Here is a 19996-nt window from a genome sequence, read left to right on the forward strand (position 1 = left end):
TTTTTTTTTTTTTTTTTTTTTTTTTTTTGTGGTTGGACTCGATGATCTCTGAGGTCCCTTCCAACCACTACAATTCTGTGATTCTGTGAAAATAATTTCTCTTACTTGGCAAATCATTATTCTTAATGCCAATTTGACCAAAATGCTTTAATTTCTTAAAAGCAATGAAGAGAGCTTGATTTTGCCAGACCTGAAACAGCATGGTTCAAGCTTTCCTCAGAGGTGAGCACAAAACAAGACACGAAAGACTTCTGAAGTCTAGACCCTGCCTCAGCTGAGCAAACAAAATCCACAAAGAGGAAGATTTAAACTTGATGAGACAGATCAAAATTAAAATTCAAAACAAAAATCTACCTGCGATTTTCAGGATGGATCATTTTCAGTCTTAATCTCAGTGACTTCCTGAACTGCAGTTACACAGCCCTGTCCCCTTGTGAAAGCCCCCTTCATGCCATCAGCTCCGAGACTGGTTTTAGGTCTCTTTGCTGTCCTTCCTAGAGATCTCCCAGTTTCCTTTCCCACTGCAGGCACTTTCTCACTGTTCTCTTCCTTCCCTGTTGCATCCTGCACTTTGAGCCATATTGTAGGTTACACATGTTCACTTCCTTTCAGGCTAAAAACACTTCTGCCCTAGAAGGGACCAGCTGACAGACACTTTTCTTTCTCTGCTGCTTCAACACGTTCCCTTAGCATACTCGTACATTGAACAGAAAGAGAATTAAATGATTGTATAACAATCCCATTCTTCTCTTAAGCTTTAGGTATGTAAGAAAAATAGGACAAAGAGGGTTTGTGCCCATTTACTTTTAAAGAAAAATATTTTGCAGCAAAAACATTCTGGAGTGTTTTTTTTTGTTTGTTTGCTTTTAGAAAAATAGCCTGGTATTTTGGAAAGGAAAGGATATTTTTTTTAAATCCTGTTCTATAAAAAACTACAGGATGAAATCAACCTGTATCCAGTTGGCAGCTAAATCCCTACATAGGAAACCAAAGATAGTATTTAACTGTCAACTCAATTCCAAAAAGATATACTTAATTACATAAAATTAAGTCAGACAGTCAGTAAAATGAAATAGATCCTCAGAGAGCTGCTGTACTGTGATAACATTTGCATCACACTCTTGCAATAGGAGCAGAATCCAGTTTTCTTAACTGTGTGACTGCTCCAGAATATCTTCTTACACTAAGCATAAACAGGACGTTGATCATATAGATGCCCAAGAAAGTTTTCCGTGACTTCCTAAACCAGTAATCTGATGTCTGTGACAATTCCACAGGATGAGTACTCCTGAAAAAGAGGCCTGTTCTTGTCAAATTACCTAAATATAGACTGATATCAATCATATAATAAACATAAAGCTTCAATCCTGTTAATGTCAAAGCTCAGAAGTAGTTTCATTATCTGTACACCAAGGTCACTCAAGTTGCTAACAAATGCAAGGTTATAAAGTGTTTACAGTTTTCACATTTGCATTTGTTTAATTTGCCCTTATACAGCATGTATTACTTATTAAACAACTGATTAATTCTTGGCATCACACCATAAACAAAAGGTGACCACAATGGAATACCTGCATGCAGATGAAAGCAAAGTTCATAGCTCTTCTAACACATGGACTAGATAATATGGGTAATTCTTCAAAACTACAATCTTGTTACTTTATGCCATATATACCACACGTGCTCATGTCCATGTGCTGTGATTTGCAATATGGATCAGTCTGAGTCTTTTCTTAGCGTGGGGTCAATTGAGATTTTCCTTCTGTCTTCCTTCCTTTTACCCAGCTTCATTGGACAAACATTTACAATATGTCATGTCATTATGTGTTAACTTGTTTTCACTAAATATGCTAGTAGGAAAACTTTAATCAACTTTCAGACCTGAAATAACTCTCCGATTGTTTGGATTCATAGTGGCATAAGAGTTACATGCTTTACCAAAATGTTGTTCAGGTAATGGACCTGAAAAACTTTAGCACAAATTGATATTAAATTGATATTAAAGTCCCATTAAAAAATTAGAACAATTACGAAAAAAATTATCTGTTTTTAAAAAAAAAAAAGAAAAACAAAAGACTGAGAAAAATCCAAAAAGGCATTCAATATGTTGTGTGCTAATGAAGTGAAGCTGACTGGTTTCTGTGTGATTGCTCCCAATAACAATCTCTGAGAAAAGCCTTTGAACAAACAAACAAATGTACCTTTCTTGAAGAAGAAGTTTGTTTTCCTTCTTCCAGAAGTCTTTGAAGTCAGAACTGAATTCATGCCAAATGCTGAAGAAAGAATGTGGGGACACCTCTTTCTCTCCCATTTTTGGTTTCATACAGAAATAGGCTGCAGTTTCCAAAAAGCTGTCAAAGAAAGCAAAACCAGTAAATGTTTCATGACCCACTGATGCAAATTTTTTTTGTTACTTTACATTGACATGGTATTTAATTATTCTTGTTAGCACACCTAAAATCAAAGAGTATTACAATATGACACTTCTGTGCTCTTCGTATAGAGATAAATACACAATGTAAGACCTCTCTTCAGCAAAGTTGGGATCCAGCATTTATCACAGGTTCTGGTTTTGACCAGAGTATTTTACATTTCAAAAGCTAAAATGAACGCAGAGTCCAGATCCCTGCAAATCCAAACATCCACACCTGCCCATATACTGCTTTTCTGTTGCATTTAAAGCTATTTTCAAAACATGGAGTCAAAGCATATAAAGGACTGTAAACAAAGGTCTTCAGGTTCTGTTGTATCTATACTATGGCACAATAGGTAGATGGCTTAGGTTGGAGCCTGCCCAGAAATATTAAAACCCAAACCTGTTGTGTACTAAACACGAAATGACACAACAGAAAACTGGGCCAGGAACAACTGTGCTAGAAAACAGGTGACCGTCATGACTCTACCAGAATGATCCAACAACCTCTTCAGAGAATAACAAAAGTAAAGTAGCTCCTTAAACAAAAAAGCTACGCTTCAAGTAAGAGCTGCTGCTGAAATACAAAGGTTGTATTTCCAATACTGAATGAGGACTGTGACAGCAATTAAATTTTAAAAATTTCTGACTTTTAATTTCTTCTATTTTATTTCAAATTTTAAAATATGTAGAAATGTTATAAAAAGCTACAGAAGAATTATTTTGAAAATTAATTGCTTGATTAACTATTATTCCATTTTATTTTTGGTCTCAATGTTTTGTAAATACTGATGCTTTTAAGTACATTTTTTTCATCTGAAGCTCAACATGGAATCTGGAGAACTGATTTTTTTATGAAAAATTCTATGGAAAAAATTTTGAAAGATAATTACAGATGCTTTGCTCACTGATCTATTTCCTCTTATCAACTCCTAAGATAACTTTCTATGAAATACAGATCACGGTTTTAATCATGTTAATTATGGGGAAAAAATGCAATTCCAGTTAAATGGATGGAAATGTCATGTTAGAGAAGTTGTATCTTTCATGGACTATTGTAACTGGGGATTTAGTGCTTTCACAGTTGTTATAATGTAAAGTATTTAATGGTGACAATAATATAAAAAGATTCAACCATTTAGAAGGGTCAATTCACAAAGTCTCTGTGAAACTGGTTGTCCTAGTTCTCAAAATTCAACACTACAGCTGTTTTCCCCAACATAAAAATAAATGTCTATATAAATTTTCCATTTTCTGAATAAAAAAAGCCTAGAGCTTAAAAATTTAACATCAGTTTACCAATCAAATTCTACACACTTTTTCTTCTAATTTCTAATTCATTTTTCCATCTGCTGAAGCAAAATGAAGCTGTTGAGCAACAAAGATGCAGCACAGAAAAATATAGAAGACAAAAACATCGTCACTGTTTAAGCTCTTGCGACGATACTGAAATACCATTGTACCTGAGTGTACCATTTCTTCTGCTGTTAGCTCACCATGGCATTCTGTTCTGTAAGTCAGTGCATAGTTAATAAATAGAATGTTTTTTGTGACCGGGTTTGGTTGTGTTTTTTCAAATGATTTATAGGTAAGTGTTACCACCAAGTAACTAAAAAATTCTATTTTACTTACCTATTAAATATTTTCCCTGGTATAAAACTGGGCAAATGTAATCATCAACCCTGTGGTCACACAGAACCACACAAAAATATCCCTGACTTTCAGCATTCAGCTGCACTACATTTTAAACTTTTTGCCTCCTTTCAAATATTTCCAACTTTCTGCAAGACTGCAAATATATCAGGGAGATCCTTTGGTTTTCCTCCCAGCCCCTTCCCTGAGACTTCCAGCTCTGGACCTTGCTAGAGGCGAAGTAATATATAAGGCTTCTTTGATTTTTCAGAATGAACTGGCAACATTTTTGAAAGAATGTGAGGAATACAGGACAAGAGACAAATCTGGAGGCACCAGCAGAGTCAATGGCTTATTCTTAAGGAAGCTCTTTGAATGAAGGCCATTAATGATTTACAGAACATAGAAAGATCAGAAATTCAAATAAGAAGCCTTGTTCTGAGAAATGCGTCTTCAAATCTGCAACTGCATTCTGCAAATGACAATAATGTGAAAAAAATTCGACAGTGAATGGCCGTCTTAAGTTACGCTTTTAAATTTGAGGTAACAAGCTAGAATTCCCCTACAGGAAAACATCCCAAGAAACAGGAAGCCAAGACAAAATACAATTTATACTGTACAGGAGAACACTAAAAAAACTTGATAAACAGCGCTAACATCTATTGGAGATACGAAGGCTTCCATTACTCTTCAATTATTTCAAGTATACTCTGGGAGTAGGAGTCAGCCAATGTTTTTTTCTCTGGTGACTGAAAATCTCCCTGAGGACCAACCATTTATATAATCAGTACCACCTTACCCGTGCATACAGATGTGTCTAAAAGCTGTAACTTCATTTCTAGGCTTATAGCAAAGAGAGAAATGCTCAGCCAGGTTGCTTGCCTCCCCGGCAGTTATTTTGGGAGGTAAGGGAAATAAGCTGTTTGTGAAATGTGAAACAGCAGCAGAGTACCAGGTTGTCATTGTTAATACATCACACCTTTCTAAAGGCCAGTAACAACGCACAAGACATCAGCTGCAACACAGTAAGGCTTCAGGGCACAAATCTCCATGAATCAAATATTGCAGATCAAACAGTCAAGACAGTTACCACATTTTTTTCAACTAGAGAGATCTCCCCTTATTTAGCAGTTAGGTCTCTTAGGCTACATTCAGAAGACATATGGAAACCTGCTTGCTATACATTTGATGCTGTCATTTTTGTAGTACAAGACAAAGTGGCATAATTCACACATGAAATGCAAAGCAAATAAAGTGAATCCAAATGCATCAAATAAAACATGCACAGCAATAAATCCTCTATATTACCATGCTCTTTAAATATCTGATTTGGAAATGTTTACATATGTCAAACTAGACATATGCCAAAGTTGACTCCAGGAGGGGACACACTCTTTAAATACAAAGAGAAATTTGGATGACATCACCATAACCCCAAGAATAGATATTATTCTTTCCGATTTCAGCCAGGCAGCAAATACCTTTTTCTCTGGCGCTTTTCAGTGGGCCAGCCCGTTCAAGTTTTGCTGCTGATCCTTCAGAAGATTTTAGAACAAAGTACCTGCAAATACCATTGATACTTTTCCTGACTATATGTGCAGGCACACAAAAATTTTGAATCAGAAACACTAGAGTTCAGAAGGCTTCTGTTTCCATACCCAAATTAATTTCTGCTTCACACAACTTTGGGAAACTCATCTGACCTGTCTGGCTTTAATTTCACCTATGAAACACTTATTACCAAACAGGTATTTCAAACCCTGTTCAGTGTACATTTCTCAAGTGAAAAGATTATTAGTTTTCTGTACTCTTAGTGAGCGTCTTAAAAAAAAAAAAGAATGTGAACTAGAGAAAAGATAACAGTAATGAAAGAGGGAATGAAGGGCACGTGAGTTATTTTCAGGGATTAAAAGAGGTAAAGGAGGTCACTGGTTTTGCTTCAAACAGACTGACTTTTCAAGCATGATTAAAAACAAGGCAGTGATGTTCACACCACTGTTTTATCCTGACATGGCAAAAGCCGGAATTCTTTAAACAGATTTCAGGCTGGGTTTCATATTCCTTATGCTGGCCCTGAAGGACAAATAAATAATATTCAGTCTCTCAAAACAATGGAAGAGTTGCTCATCCCTGACAAGTAAGTAAGGAAATAGGACCAAGAAAGATGGTTAGTTCCTTTTCTCCTTTTCTCATCTTCTAATTTCCTTGGTTCAAGTGTTTGTGTAATTCAGAAAAATCACTGCAGATAAAGAAAACTGAAATCACTGCTTATTCAAATGTGGAAGTCTGATGAATGAATCACTGGACTTTTCTGTGTGCTCCCTTGTGTACAACTATGAGACTATGTAAATGATTTTTCTATTTGGAGAGAAGGGAGGAATGGGTGTACTAACAGCCAAACCAAATTTAATCACATCAGGGAGAAAAGAAGCTGTTCACATTGCAAATGGCTCATTGACGGGATTTCTAGTTAATAGCTCTGATCCATTAGGAATATTTTGAGAGCAGCTATGGATTTTTTTTATTTTCTTTTTTTTCGCATTCCATTGCAAAGCAGTTAGCAAGCTGCTGCAGACAATGATTCAGATTCAAGTCTGCTGTGTACAATGCATTGGCCAGTTTATAAATACGTACAACCCATGTTTCCACACATGCATGTATGTATGTGAATGTATGCAGAAGCAAAAAGAGAGGGAGAGGACACAGAGCAGCTGGGAAATACCAAAATATTTCTTTTGCTCAAAAAGAAAAAAAAAAGCAATAAGGAGACAAATCAACAATACTGAGCAATGGACTGCAGTCATTTCATCTCAGCATCATTTGATCAGGCTTCTGTGACCAAACAAATAACAAAGTAACCATAGGTAGAGACATGCCCTGGCTAATCTTTCTGGCAAATAACAAACACACGCGCGCACACACACACACACCTGGTTTCCACATACAGCAAATGAAATCTTCTGCAAGGGTAAAGATTTGTTTCGATGTGGATTTAAAAGCAGAAAAAAAAAGTATTCTACAATTCTGCAAGAGAGATTCTGTTTAATAGATTATATATTTTGGCTGAAGTCTGAACTTGAATTTTCTTGACTACTTGGGTTTGGCTTTATAAATTGTTAATCATCGTTTATGTACATTCGAGATTAAGAACAGGTAGTTTTAGTGACGGTACTGTTAGTTTTGTAAACCAGTTGTGTTTTCAGAAGCAGTTCTGAGTTCAGCAAGAGCTGCTAAGGTAAATTTTAGTTTGATTAAAATCCAAGTAAAATTTAGAACTAAGCACAGCCTACCAAAAGAAAGAAGGTAAAAAGGGGAGAAAAGACTATATGTGCCTCTTTAATACTTTAAATCTGACATGAGCTACATTTAAAGCCAAACTAAGTTGGCAGGCACATAAGCCTATTAAGAGTGTTGATCCTGAATTGATGATTACATAGGGAAGATGAGTACAGTATATAAGTAACAATTCTTGCTTCCTGGAAAAGCTAATCATATGAATTGCCATATTCCCTCTTGTTTTATTTTATAAAGAGAAAAAGGCTTTGTACTATTTTCTTTGTGTTTTCAACGTCTGAAAGCATTAATGAGAGGTAGTCTTAAGAAAGAACACCAAGCAATTCAACAAAGTCACAAGAAATTATAAAAAATGAAACAGAACCAGCATCCTGGTAATTGAGATAGCACAAAGCTGTGAGGAAACTTAATATGCACAGCAGCATAAAAAGCCTCTCATTTTCTGTTGACATATTTTGTTAAGGGTCCTCTCTTCTCTATAACTTTACATCACTTTTTTCACCTGCTTTTTTTTTTTTGTTTAAAAAATATCATTGCCTCTCCTCAGTGCTTTTTTCTCCCACATAATTGGAAGTGATTAAATATGAAAATAAACATAGATTAATTCAAAATATTGGGTACTTAAATAATGGTAAGAAATTTCTTGGGATCTTTTTTTTTTCTCTCCTTTATTTTTAACGAAGAAAAGTATTTTTCTTATATTAAAAGGAAAATCGAGATAATATGCCAGTTTAAGTTGGCTGCCAGAATCATTAATCTCTTCTTTCATTTGCCAATTTTTATTGTGTAACTATGGATTTTGTAATATTGTTCCTTAGAAAACAAAGGTCTCAAGAGATTTTTTCCTTTCCTCTAAAAAAAAAACCTGCCAAACGTTTGCAATATTTTGAATCCTATGTCATCTCCCTCATCTCTACTCCCTTGCTTCCTATAAATTCATATTAAACAGAAAAGTATTTTATTGCTCCAACTAGATGAAAATTAACAGCTTCAACAGCAACAAAAAAATCATTCTACCTTTGAGGTACCATTTTTTCCCACAGCAAATGTCCAACAAAAAGGATCCAATGTGAAGAACAGGAAATTATTTTTTGACAGGCCAGTCTGCCTTGTTCATGAGAATTTTGATTCCCTACCCACCGCCAATACTAGGAAAGCTTTACAGGTTTAATATTCATCAACAATGATCAACATTATCAGCAGTACACATTGATTGGTAACACAAACACACAGCTTAAATATTTCATACTTCATGCCACATGTTGAAGACAGTGCACCCAGGAACTGAAGCAGAGCATATACTGTGATTGATTAATTCAATAGGTATTATGAATATGATCTTGCACTGAAATATTTTAGAAAAATGAAAATTTTTAGAGGACTGATGAACTCATGGAATTAGCAATGAATAAAACCTTGACATATCAAATTGCTTTTTCAGCCTCAGTTCAAACTGTTATTCCAGGCCCTTATATTTACATTAATCAATGGGCGAGTATTCCTTCAGTCCTGTCTTTCAGGAACAAAGTCCCTCATAATAGGGATAGCAAAGTAGCAAAATAGCATGGCTGTAACTAATTTAAACTAGAGTTTTCTTGGAAGGTAAATTTGAGCACTGAGATTTTCACAATCTGTTTATTTTGGGAATTAATTTATCATATGCAGATTAAGGCATGATGCAGAAATTTGCCAAATCACTTCTTGTTGCTTATGTCTTCTGGAATCATTAGGTTATCATTGCTCTGATGTAAGCAAATGCTCTGCTGATGCAACAATGCCATCTTCTATCAGAGGTGGCATTGGATGATGACAGAAAATCCAGTGTTTAAAAAGCCATTCTGCACAGACTGAGTCACTCTACAGCAATTTGAAAATCAAAGGTCAGGAAATGTAGGTTAGAAATATTTTTGCTACGTTTACTATATCATGTACAAAATATTAATCAGCCACAGATCACTCAGTAATTGGTGTTTATGTGAACCTAAATACTGTTATGCATATTTAAAGGTTATATCTCTATTCAATAATATTATTCAGATTAAAATATGAATTGAGACAATACATTAGAAACAGAGCACACCTTTTATTCTTTTTTGTCTCTGACAATTGTATTCTAACAGTTGACCCAGAGGAAAAAGACAAACACTTTTAGCGTGACTCTTCTAATGCATTTTTAATTTGCATGTGCTTTCTCCTGTCATTTTAAAATGACAATTTTAAACAGGTTCAAAGTTTCTGTCAAAAACTTGGCTTGAGGTGTTTACAGTTCTCTACCTGCACTGGTGTTAGCCACAATCCACCATAATCTGCATACTTTGCAGGAACACGTAGGTTCTCTTTCTTGGAGTTTAATGCTTTTAATTTTGTGTTAGTGTCAATATCATGCCCACACATATCAACTAAGCTGTTACATAGGCACGTGGATAGCTCTGTGATAAACTGGGTATATACAATATGAGCATGCATAAAACAACGTCACGTAATAGAGTGCACTGGAAAGTCAGGCCTGGTAACATATCCAGGAGAAAAGTATTTTTCTCTCCTAAAAAGACTAACGTATCAGCTTCAAACATACTAAATAACCCTTCTCCAGTTGAACTCAAAGAAACAGTAAGATACCAGTAGACACAGAATACGGTGGTAGAATGAATTTCAACAGCAGTGATCTGACACACAAGCTGCTAGTCTAAGTGCTGTAAGAAACAGCTACATGCCTCAAGTTAAAGCCCAACTTGTCTCCAAATGTTTCTATTAACACACCTTGTCTTCACTGTCTAGTTCAATGGAGGCCTTCTGAGCAATAATTATTACTTAAGAGGTTATAATTACATATGAGGGTAGTGCAACCGCTGTGTGCTAAATATTGTGTTAAATTTTCTTTTTTTTTTTTTTTTTTCTTTTTTTGTCAATAACATACCGATTTTCTTTCTCTTGCCCTCATTCTGAAAAGTAGCAGAAAGAGTTCAAGTTGAATGCAGTATATTTCATTGGTATATTTTCACTGTGGCACCCTGAAAGGTGTAGTCTTTGTCGATAACACTACATTTATCAACACTTTCATTCCCAATCTGGATTGGCAGATTCTCTTTTTTTTTTTTTTTTTTTTTTTGATCTATTGATGTCAACCTCAGCCTTGTATTCTTCCTGCCCCCATGGTATGGCTCATTTTTATAACTGAAATTAATGCAGGGTCAAGGTCAAATTTATCTAACAAAATAAGAAGTAATTTGCCTTAAATTTAGAGTGGATTATTTAGGTATCTAAAGAGAAATCACACAGATGCTTTACCAGATTCCATGAACATATAACATTAACCCACATTCTAAGAATATAACCCAGCATAGATTATATTTTATACATGGTCATTTGCAAAAACATACTCTAAATATAACAAGAGAAATAAATCTACAAGTCTGATTGTGAGTATTGTCATGTGTTCTTTCTATTTTGGTTCTCAAGTCAAACTGAGGTTTCAGTTTCTGTTCTTCGAAAATTATAGAATAAAAATGCTCTGAAGCACTTGTGTATTATAGAACCTCCTAGAATTTTAAATGTTTTGTGATGCAGTTTCCTCTTAACCATTCAGGTTTGCTCTGAAGAGTGTTCTTAATCCAATGCACAAGAGCTCTCTCTTTAAGATGCATGAACACAGCATTCCCTAATATCATCCAAAGCCAACAAAACTGTGAAGGAAAGAAACACAGCCTTTGGAGAAAACAGAGATGTTGATGGGGGCTCTCATATTCTTAAAGTCAATTACAACAAAATCCCATGAAAGTAAATTGAAAGACTTCAGAATTTGGGTAGTTGAAGTGTCAGATTGAAAAGGCCTTTATATACATTTTTAAAATGTTAGGCATTTGTGACTGAGCTCCCGATTTACCCTAATACATTCTCTTCATAGTAGTGACAGTATATTTGTTTCAATAAGTAGAGAAAACTGGGCAGCATTTTCTGTATGTATCAAGTTTAAATGAAAAAGTGGCAGCCATTGAAATTGATGGAAAGATTGTTACAAATCACTGTATCACTCTGGATATGCAAATCATCAATATTCACACTTCCAAGCAAAACTAAATAAAACGTATTCCTTTGGCCTAAGAACACTCTCTCATGTCTGGAGGAGCTGAGGATTCCAAGGACTGAATGAAGGCTTCCGTGGTGTTTCTGGTCTGGGGTGAGCATTGCCCTAGCTATTTCCTTTGGGGCAGAGAAGGAACTTTTACCTCCTCAGACTGATTAAGGTAGAACCATCTTTCAAGGCAGTAGTTGAGAAATGAAGGGAGCGCAAGTTATCCTGTGAGAAGCATTCATTTAAGACACAGTGCAGAAGGGATCTAACTTGTTAAGGAAGACAACAAACAAGGCAACAAGGCCAAGGAACAAACTGAGGAAGAGCAAGGAGGCAACATTTTTCTTAGTCACTCAATCTCCATGTCTAAGAAGCACAGTGGGGTTTCAGCAGTAGGCTAAGGCAAACCCTGTGCTGTGGAGGGGCTGATGGCTGCCTTCCATCAGCTGGAAGTTATTATGGAAGGAATGACCTATATTGTACAAGTTATTACTGGATAATTCTCAGATGAGTTAATGCAGTTGTGACCCAATTAAACCATATCCCTGACATTCTGCTCTTCTATTTGCATATACATGACATCAGCAATAGAATATAATAATCCTTAAAGTAAATCTTAACATACGGCAAGGAAGAACGCAACAACTGCAGTGGCAAATCACTATAAGAGAGTAAAACCTGAAGAGTCATCCGCATTTAAGTCACAGTCATTGCAAATGTGAACACTATACCGTGAAGGTCTTAGGAAACCATCTAACTGAATGGCTCAGGTAGACAATACAATGAAACAAAAAAACCTACTGAACATAATCAGAAGCTGATGTACAATGGTGAGGCACTGGAGCTAATCACAGCTACACACATTTTACTTCAGCTGTACCAGCTCAAGGGGAATATATTTAAGTTTTGAGGACCACTCAGTGAAAACACCTGCTGGACATATACTGGAGGTCAAAACAATGTGTCACATTTAAAGATTTTAATTTCTGTAATTTTTTCATTAATTTTATTAGCCACATGATTCTTCTCTTAGTTTTTTTTAATCCCAAATTTAATGCCATAGTATTAACTTTGTGTAGGATCAGACCCTGGTTCTTTTATCTATATTATCATGAGGGTATTTCTTAGCAGTATTGTTATTAATGTTACTTAGCTATGCAACTGTATTTGCACCTTAAATTAATATTCTTTATCTTTTACTGTAAGATCTAAGAATAGGTGCTTTACGTAAGATGTAGAATAAATTGCAAGATGAGTTTATGTTGCAGAATATTAAACTCTGAATTGTACTCTGGTCTCTTAAAAGTTGTATTACCATTTGTTCATACTAGCAATGATTGCCATTAAATTAAAATTAATTTAAAACCAATAAAATATTAATATTTTTTAAGCAAGCAGACCAACATCTTTAAAAGAAAATATAATGCTCTTACAGACAAAAGTCAATCATGCAAGTGGTTAAGGACTTGCAGTCATTTCTTTTCAGAAAAGGACAGAGACTTCATTTTACAGGGAAAGATCAATTACCCATGTTTCAGAAGAGACTTTCTGACATAACTAAACTGCCAGCTAAGTTTCCATTACTGCATATTTACAGGCCCTGATATTTTGTCAGAGACAGGATACTAAACTAGAATGATCCAATCTGTTTAACAGTCTGTAAACTACTTTTATACACATGTCCTTTGCTCATCAAGTATTTACTTTTTGCTGATGCAACTAATGTATACCTACAGTCTGCAATGTATTACCGTGAGCAATTCACGTCTATATGCTGGGAGCCACACAGTGAGAAAAGACACCCAACAGTACAGGAACCAACAAAGGATGAGAGGCTGAAGAGTAGTGAAAGATGTCCAACTGCATACTCTTGCCTTTCAGTTAAAAGTGTTCTGCTGGTTTGTTTTTTTTTTAAACTACATACTTCTCTCCATTCTGAGCTTTTCATCACTTTATTTCAATCATTAACCCAATTTTCACTTTAACTTCACAGTTCACTTTTGGAAACAATCCAAACCATTGTGTGGAAGGTAGAGAGGTGGGAGGAACATTTACTCTTTTAAAGGATTACCAGACTTAGGTGATACATTTCTACCTGTTGCTTTTCAGCAGTGCCATTGTACCATACTGTCTGCTATTTCTCTAAGTGTCATCAACTTGTCAGCTCGTATGCAGGTGTAAAGCTTTGTTCCTCCCCAAGTCTCATGTTCAGTGAAGCCAATGGAAGTCTGGGAAGAGTGTTGTGTCAGGGAATTTAAAAGTAAACATTTGTCTTCAAAATTAATGCCATTTGTTGCTACAGCAAAGAAAGCAACAACACATTGCTAAATGGATTATTAAAAGTCCTGAAAACAGAAGAGATGCCTGGGAGGCTGCACTCAGGAAGCACTTAAAGGCCTAAAAATCACTGGAATGTGCAAGTAATGGGAGCAAATTATAAAATAAACCAAATAAAAATATCCTGACACAGGAAGATGAGTGTTCCATAACCAGCCACAAGCATCCTAAATTCCCCAGTAGATGCTTATGTCAGAAGGCAGAAAGTCCTCTGTTTGACTTCTTATAAAGCAAATACGTATTCTTATGATGTATTGAGATTTACTAAAGAACCGATTAAACTCTCAGATTTGCTCATATCAGTGATGTACACAAAGCCATGATAGCGAGTGGCATTTCTGTCTATCCAGCCCTCATCAGGCATCACAGCAAGAAAAGTAGGTGAACAGTTTCACCCCAAACCAAGCAAGCATTATATGGGACTGCTGTCCTAGTGACCTATGTTGTCACTTCAAGTAGGCTTATACTATCTGAAATATTAGAAATAAAAGGATCTGTAGTGTCCTTAAGAGATTTTCAGCATATGTTGCCTTTTACATGAGTGCAGTATGAGTAAACATAAACTGAGCAATGTTCAGTGCTATGACACTGAATTTAGATTCCAATGCTTCATTATTTGACTGAGAGATAGCAGAAAGAATTGAAGATCAGCTGACTGCGTCTCAGGTCTAAAGCAAACGTCTCCAGTTCAATTTGTAAATGACTCCTGATGTGTTATTCCAAGAAGAGAGGAATCACTGCAGGTAGAGGGGAAGAAAAAGATCATCCTAAGTATTTCAAAGGAAGAGAGATCAGTGTTACAGTCTGGAGTTATTTTTTTCATAAAAAAAGGTCCTAATCTGGAAGCCTTCCAAACAGATCAGAACTCAATACTGGGTAAGATATTATAAGAAAGTAATAAAGCTACATGCTATTCCTACTTAACTATTCAGTTGAATAGAGGTAACAAGGCTGAGAATGAGGATCTTCAGCTTCACTGAATGCTTTTTCTGGTAATTGTAGTCAGACTGTTTAGCTGTTGCTTCTTCAAGAATTCAGTGCAAGAGGAGTAGTAATTAGCTCATTTCTGACTATAATGCAGCAAGATTATATTGCTGCTGTTGCTATTGTCTTTTATCCTGGTATGGTTAACAAGACATGAGATATCATATTGTTTTGACAATAGCTTAAAATTACTTGCTATGGATACTGTGATCAAAGTCTATCTCACTCTAAAATTGTATTAAGCACACCTGGAAACAATAGCGCTTCTAATTTTTTCTTCCTTCTTAAATCTTGAAAGATTAGAGACATTTAAAGCTAAGTAAATGAAAATACAGAAAACAGAACATATTTTTTGCTTGGTGGAAAGTATATTGTATCTCACAGTTTTCAAAGATGTTAAATTTTAATTATAATTTTTTTAAAATGTTATATACAGCTGTGTGAATTGAGCACATAGCTATGGATCTTGGGTCAGAGGACATAACCTAAAATTTAAAAAAAAAAAAAAGGCACCAAATTGTGGACTCCTAAAATATAGAAGCATCTCTCTCTCCCTCCTCTCCTCTTTTACTTCTTTCCTTTCCCCCCAAACCAGTGATTTTTTACTTTAACTTGTCAAGTATTTCCCAGTTTCTCAAGTATTTAGCAATGAGTATCTAATTGGAAAGTGCCAGGTTCTTTTTTATTACACTTTATCAATATTGTTAAGGGAATGATGTAATTGTTTGGGGTTTGGTGAAGACATTCCATGTCACTTCAGTGTTAATACCAGGCTGGAGCCTTCCTTGTCTGCCTGCGTAAGCTAGATAAACACAGACCTGTGTGCTTTCTTCTCATCTCAGGATACTTACTCAGAGAGATCTTGGAACATATGCCTGTTGCGAGCTAAACATTTCACTTTTCATTTTATCCATGTGCCAGAAATCCATTCCTTGGATAAACACTTTACATACTGACACTCTTAAAGTCACTAAACACGATAAATAAAGAGAGAATACATCATTTCAAAACCGATTAAACATTTTCTCACTTGTGACAAATGAACAGCTATACAGTGTATGGAGTCCCTGGAGCAGACATTCCATTTTCTTTGTCTTTATTTTGTGTGGAAGATTAACTTTCCATTTCAGCTCATCTATTGCACAACTGAGCTTTTCTAAAATACACATTGCTGCATTTTCCCCAAATCATTATTCATTTGAGGAACTTTTTTGTTGTTATCGCTGTAAGAACTTTTCTTTTAGACTTTTATATTTTTATGGAGATACGAGCTTTAATATTTTCTGCCCAAACTAACAAAAAAAAAAAGAAAACATGCAGGTTTCTTTTGTGGAGTAGACCTGAACTTATACATGGCTGAAGTTATCCACTTCAAAAAAGAAAACCCAAGCACATTAATCACATTAATTTTGCTCCATCTAATCCATCACTTTTCCTTGCTCTACTTGCTTGTCTAGTTATTCTGTGCATTGCTGGTCTACCTATGATTAGCCAAATGTAACTAATCTTTATTTAGATTTGTAAGCTCTCATCTTCTTTTTCACCCACCCCCCACAAAAAAAGATCCCAAGCATTTTATTTCTAAGCCCAAATAAAAAATCTTAGTGGAACACTAAAACTATACCATTCCTCAATATTTTAACAAATACAAGTAATCTGATTAAGAATTTCAATGAGAAGGTAGAATGAAGAAAGAAAGAGAAGTGTAGCCTAGATAATAGTAAAAAAATAACTCTGCCCTAGTGTCGTCCTTGCATAATTCCTCATGTGTTCCACAAAAGATTTTGCACTTGATCTTATCCTTGCTAGATATTTGCAGCAAAGAGTAAACTACTATGTAAAAGGAGCTGCTGCCTTCGACATAGTGGGGGAAGAAAGAATTAGGACAAATTGGAAGGAGCAGACAAAACTGAATGAGAATCCAGGGAGCAGTTTGCTTTCTTCCCTCATACTGTCGATGCTAGATATACCAATAAGAAGTTTTTCATATGATGGCTCCAGTGTAGTCAAGGAAAAAATAAGAATAGAGAATGAATTAGACACCAGAAGACAGTGACTAGTCACAAGATTTCTAAACAGAATGCAAATTCCCCTTGTCCTTAGATAACTGTCAGCTTTGGGCATGTAGTCTAATCCATTTTCCACAGGCAAAACAGTTTCCTTAAAAGAGCAGTCAGAGATCACAAAAATCTCTTCTAACAGCAGTTTCTTTTCTCAAGGTTTTTTATTAAGGCGATTTTTAAGGATAAGAATTATGTAACTCAGCAGTTAAACAAACATAAGAAATGTCAGGAATGCCTTTCATATACTTGAGCAAGTGGTATGATACTCAGCCAAAGGAATACTCCCTTTGTTCCACATTTTCCATGATGGTCCAGCGTCACTAATGTAGCACTCAAGGACCTACCACCTCCTTACAAGAAGGGAGCTTCTTCTGGGAGAGGTACATCCACTCTCCCCTTAGTTTCCTATTCAAGAGCTATCTTCAGTACATAGCCCAAGGGAATAGAGAGAAAATGTGGTGCTGTACCGGGTACAATGTCAACTGCTCTGTGGCATTGCAGCAGGTAGCAAGTTTGGGCAGCAGGGCCATAGTATGGCTAACTAAGCGTAATAAGAACTAGAACCTTTTATAGTGGTGTATTTTACAGGAATCCTATTGAGAGACTTCCCAGCTCTTGGAATATATAATGAATATACTCATTAGCATATAGTCAGTGTCAGCTGTAGCTAGTACAAAAAGATGATATTTTTAGTGAAAGGAAAACAAACACAGACTATCAGTTTCACTAGACCTGGGCTATAAATGATGCGTGTCATATTTGGTCTTTTACTGGGACAGATAAAATCTGTCCCATTTAAATCCTGCTTCAGGAGAACACTGCCAAAAAATCAAAAGAAACCACAAGTTGTGCAACGCAGTGAAGTTCCCGATTTTGAAAACTCTCTCAACTGCACACATCTGTAATGAAATTTAATGAGGTATTTTGCTTTTTGCCAAAAAAAAAAACCCCTATTTGAAGATCTATTAACAATTCTGCAAAGGAAGTCGCATTTAATTATATATATCATTAGTATATTTAAAAACAGATTGCTATCCTTTATTTTAAAGCAGACATTTTATAACCACAGGAAGTGCTACCTAATGAATAATAGTTGTCTGGGGAACGCTACGTGTCTGTCAAATCATCATGATTCTGGTGAAGTATGAACAGTTTTCTCTGAGTAGAGATGGTAAATACTGAATTTATTTTTACATAAGGTACAAGCATTTTCTGAAAGACAGGAGTTCTGTGCAATATTTCTCTAAAGGTAGGCTGTGTGTCTATATACCTTCACTTTTTTTTTCCTAATTGTCAAATTATAATTGACAATAAATAAATATTGCTTAGTTTTCTGAATCTGTTTTTTTAGCTATTCAAAAATACAATAGTGCTAGCTACCACTTCAGCAACTTATACTAAAAAAATATTTTTCAAAGAAAGGTTTTACTGCATTCTTCTTTCTTACCTTTTATGTGCTTCTGTCAGTGACTTCTCTTCATTTTCTTGGTCTATTTTGGCTGTAAAAATACAATCAAAGAATTAGCTACAAGGTGGAAAATAACAATGTTTTTCCGGATAATGTTCATTGTAAATACACCATATATAAAATGTATAGAAACCACATGAAGATATACTCAGGTATGTCAATTCTGAAAGAAAAAAAGAAACGCAAAAAACCCCACACAATCAAAACTGTATGAATTTCGATACTCCTATTTAAAAAAAACAAACAACAAAACAACAATAACAAAACACCACCACAATCATAAAAAAAACCTCAAAGCAAATTTTGAAAGTTAAAAAAAAAAAAGCTTGCAGTAATACAAACAACAACCAAGTCATGAAAGTGACTTAAAAACAGATTTTAAAAAATTATTCAGAAAACCTAACAAATACGGGAACTCATCTACCATGAGGAAGAAGAGATGAGTGAAGAGCAGGGAGGATTCAGCCTTGCAGCTTTTCTAAAAGTTGTTTGATAGTTAAAAATAAAAGCTCTCTTCCCTCTTCCTGCATACCACCTCCCTGTACACACATCAATTAGTGAAGTACAAAGCCATAGTGGGCCCATTTTGAAAGCATGACTGTTTTTATATGAAGAAAATTATAATTTGGTGATGGAGTGAAGTAAATCACATATATGAAAATTTCATTGCAACACAGTGATGAAAAAATAATCTATTTTCCATGCATTCTCTCATGTTTTATTTTATACCTATTTCACTTAGATTGGTATTCTAATACACAAAATCTACAAGAATGCGCATATTAACTCTGGCATCACCAATGTGCTAAACAATAGTGCAAACTGCTCTGTGTGTATGTGCTTAGTTGAGATTTATACTTATATAGTCATTTAGGTAGCACAACTTAAATCCCATTTAAGAGCCGCATGCCTTAGCCAAAAGCTTTTCAGTTTGGAACTTGATTCAGTCTGCTGAGCTACTGGTCTACTAATTTGCAAGGAGAATTTTAGGATTCCCAAGAGTCAGTGGGCTTTGGGACATGAAAAACCTCTGAACTGTTCTGGAAACAAATGTCAATGTTACAGAAGTCATATAGAAATCTAAAAAAGAAGGACAAACTTTTAAGCTATTTTTCATATCAGTTTCCATAGCAGCTCTACAATTATTGTCAGGAAAATTATTTTTCTACATTGTAGACACATCACATTTGAAAGAGGAAATCCTGATTTTAAATTTGGCAAAAATGAGAAGGGGGATATAATTATTAGGGAACAAAGGTGACAACTATTTTTCTGTTATAATGTTTCAATCAGCAGCACTTATAAACATACACTAATACTAAAACAGACATGAAATCTGTAGCAAACATTCACAAATGGAGATTCCCTATTCTTTCTCCAGTCAGAACAAGGATCAGAGCTATTTCTCATGCTGCAAATGTTTTTTATTAGTAGTAATGTAGTCTGCTGAGTAGGGTGAGCAGTGCCTGGATGTTTGCAGCAGCAAACGCTGCATTTAGTAATCATTACTTGAAGACTCGGGCTCCATCATTGTTCTGCTGAAAGTGAAAAAAATCCCAGCAAACCACAGAAAACTTGAGGGAGAGATGGGCAAATGTTCTCAAGGAAATTCAAGAGCATGTGAAGCCTGCTTGATTACAGGTTTCAATACCGACTTGAAACTCAGCCCAGATTCTTCAAAAGGTTTGTGAGGGCTCGCAACCCTTTTGAGTGAACTTGGGCCCCGTGTTGAG

The 19996-nt window shown here is 35.4% G+C and overlaps 1 protein-coding gene across 1 annotated transcript in view; it reads right to left on the reverse strand.

The window, feature by feature from the left end:
• Positions 1–19996, reverse strand: part of FMN2 (formin 2) — a 159618-nt gene that overhangs the window by 16965 nt on the left and 122657 nt on the right. The window contains exons 15-16 of the mRNA XM_014951225.1: positions 18243–18294; positions 2202–2351 (exon numbers count right to left, since the gene is read on the reverse strand). Of these exons, the coding sequence (XP_014806711.1) occupies positions 2202–2351; positions 18243–18294 (202 nt within the window). The remainder of the gene's footprint in view (positions 1–2201; positions 2352–18242; positions 18295–19996) is intronic.

This window comes from Calidris pugnax, unplaced genomic scaffold, assembly GCF_001431845.1.
Source record: "Calidris pugnax isolate Ruff unplaced genomic scaffold, ASM143184v1 scaffold24, whole genome shotgun sequence".
In the NCBI taxonomy this organism is placed as follows: Eukaryota; Metazoa; Chordata; class Aves; order Charadriiformes; family Scolopacidae; genus Calidris; species Calidris pugnax.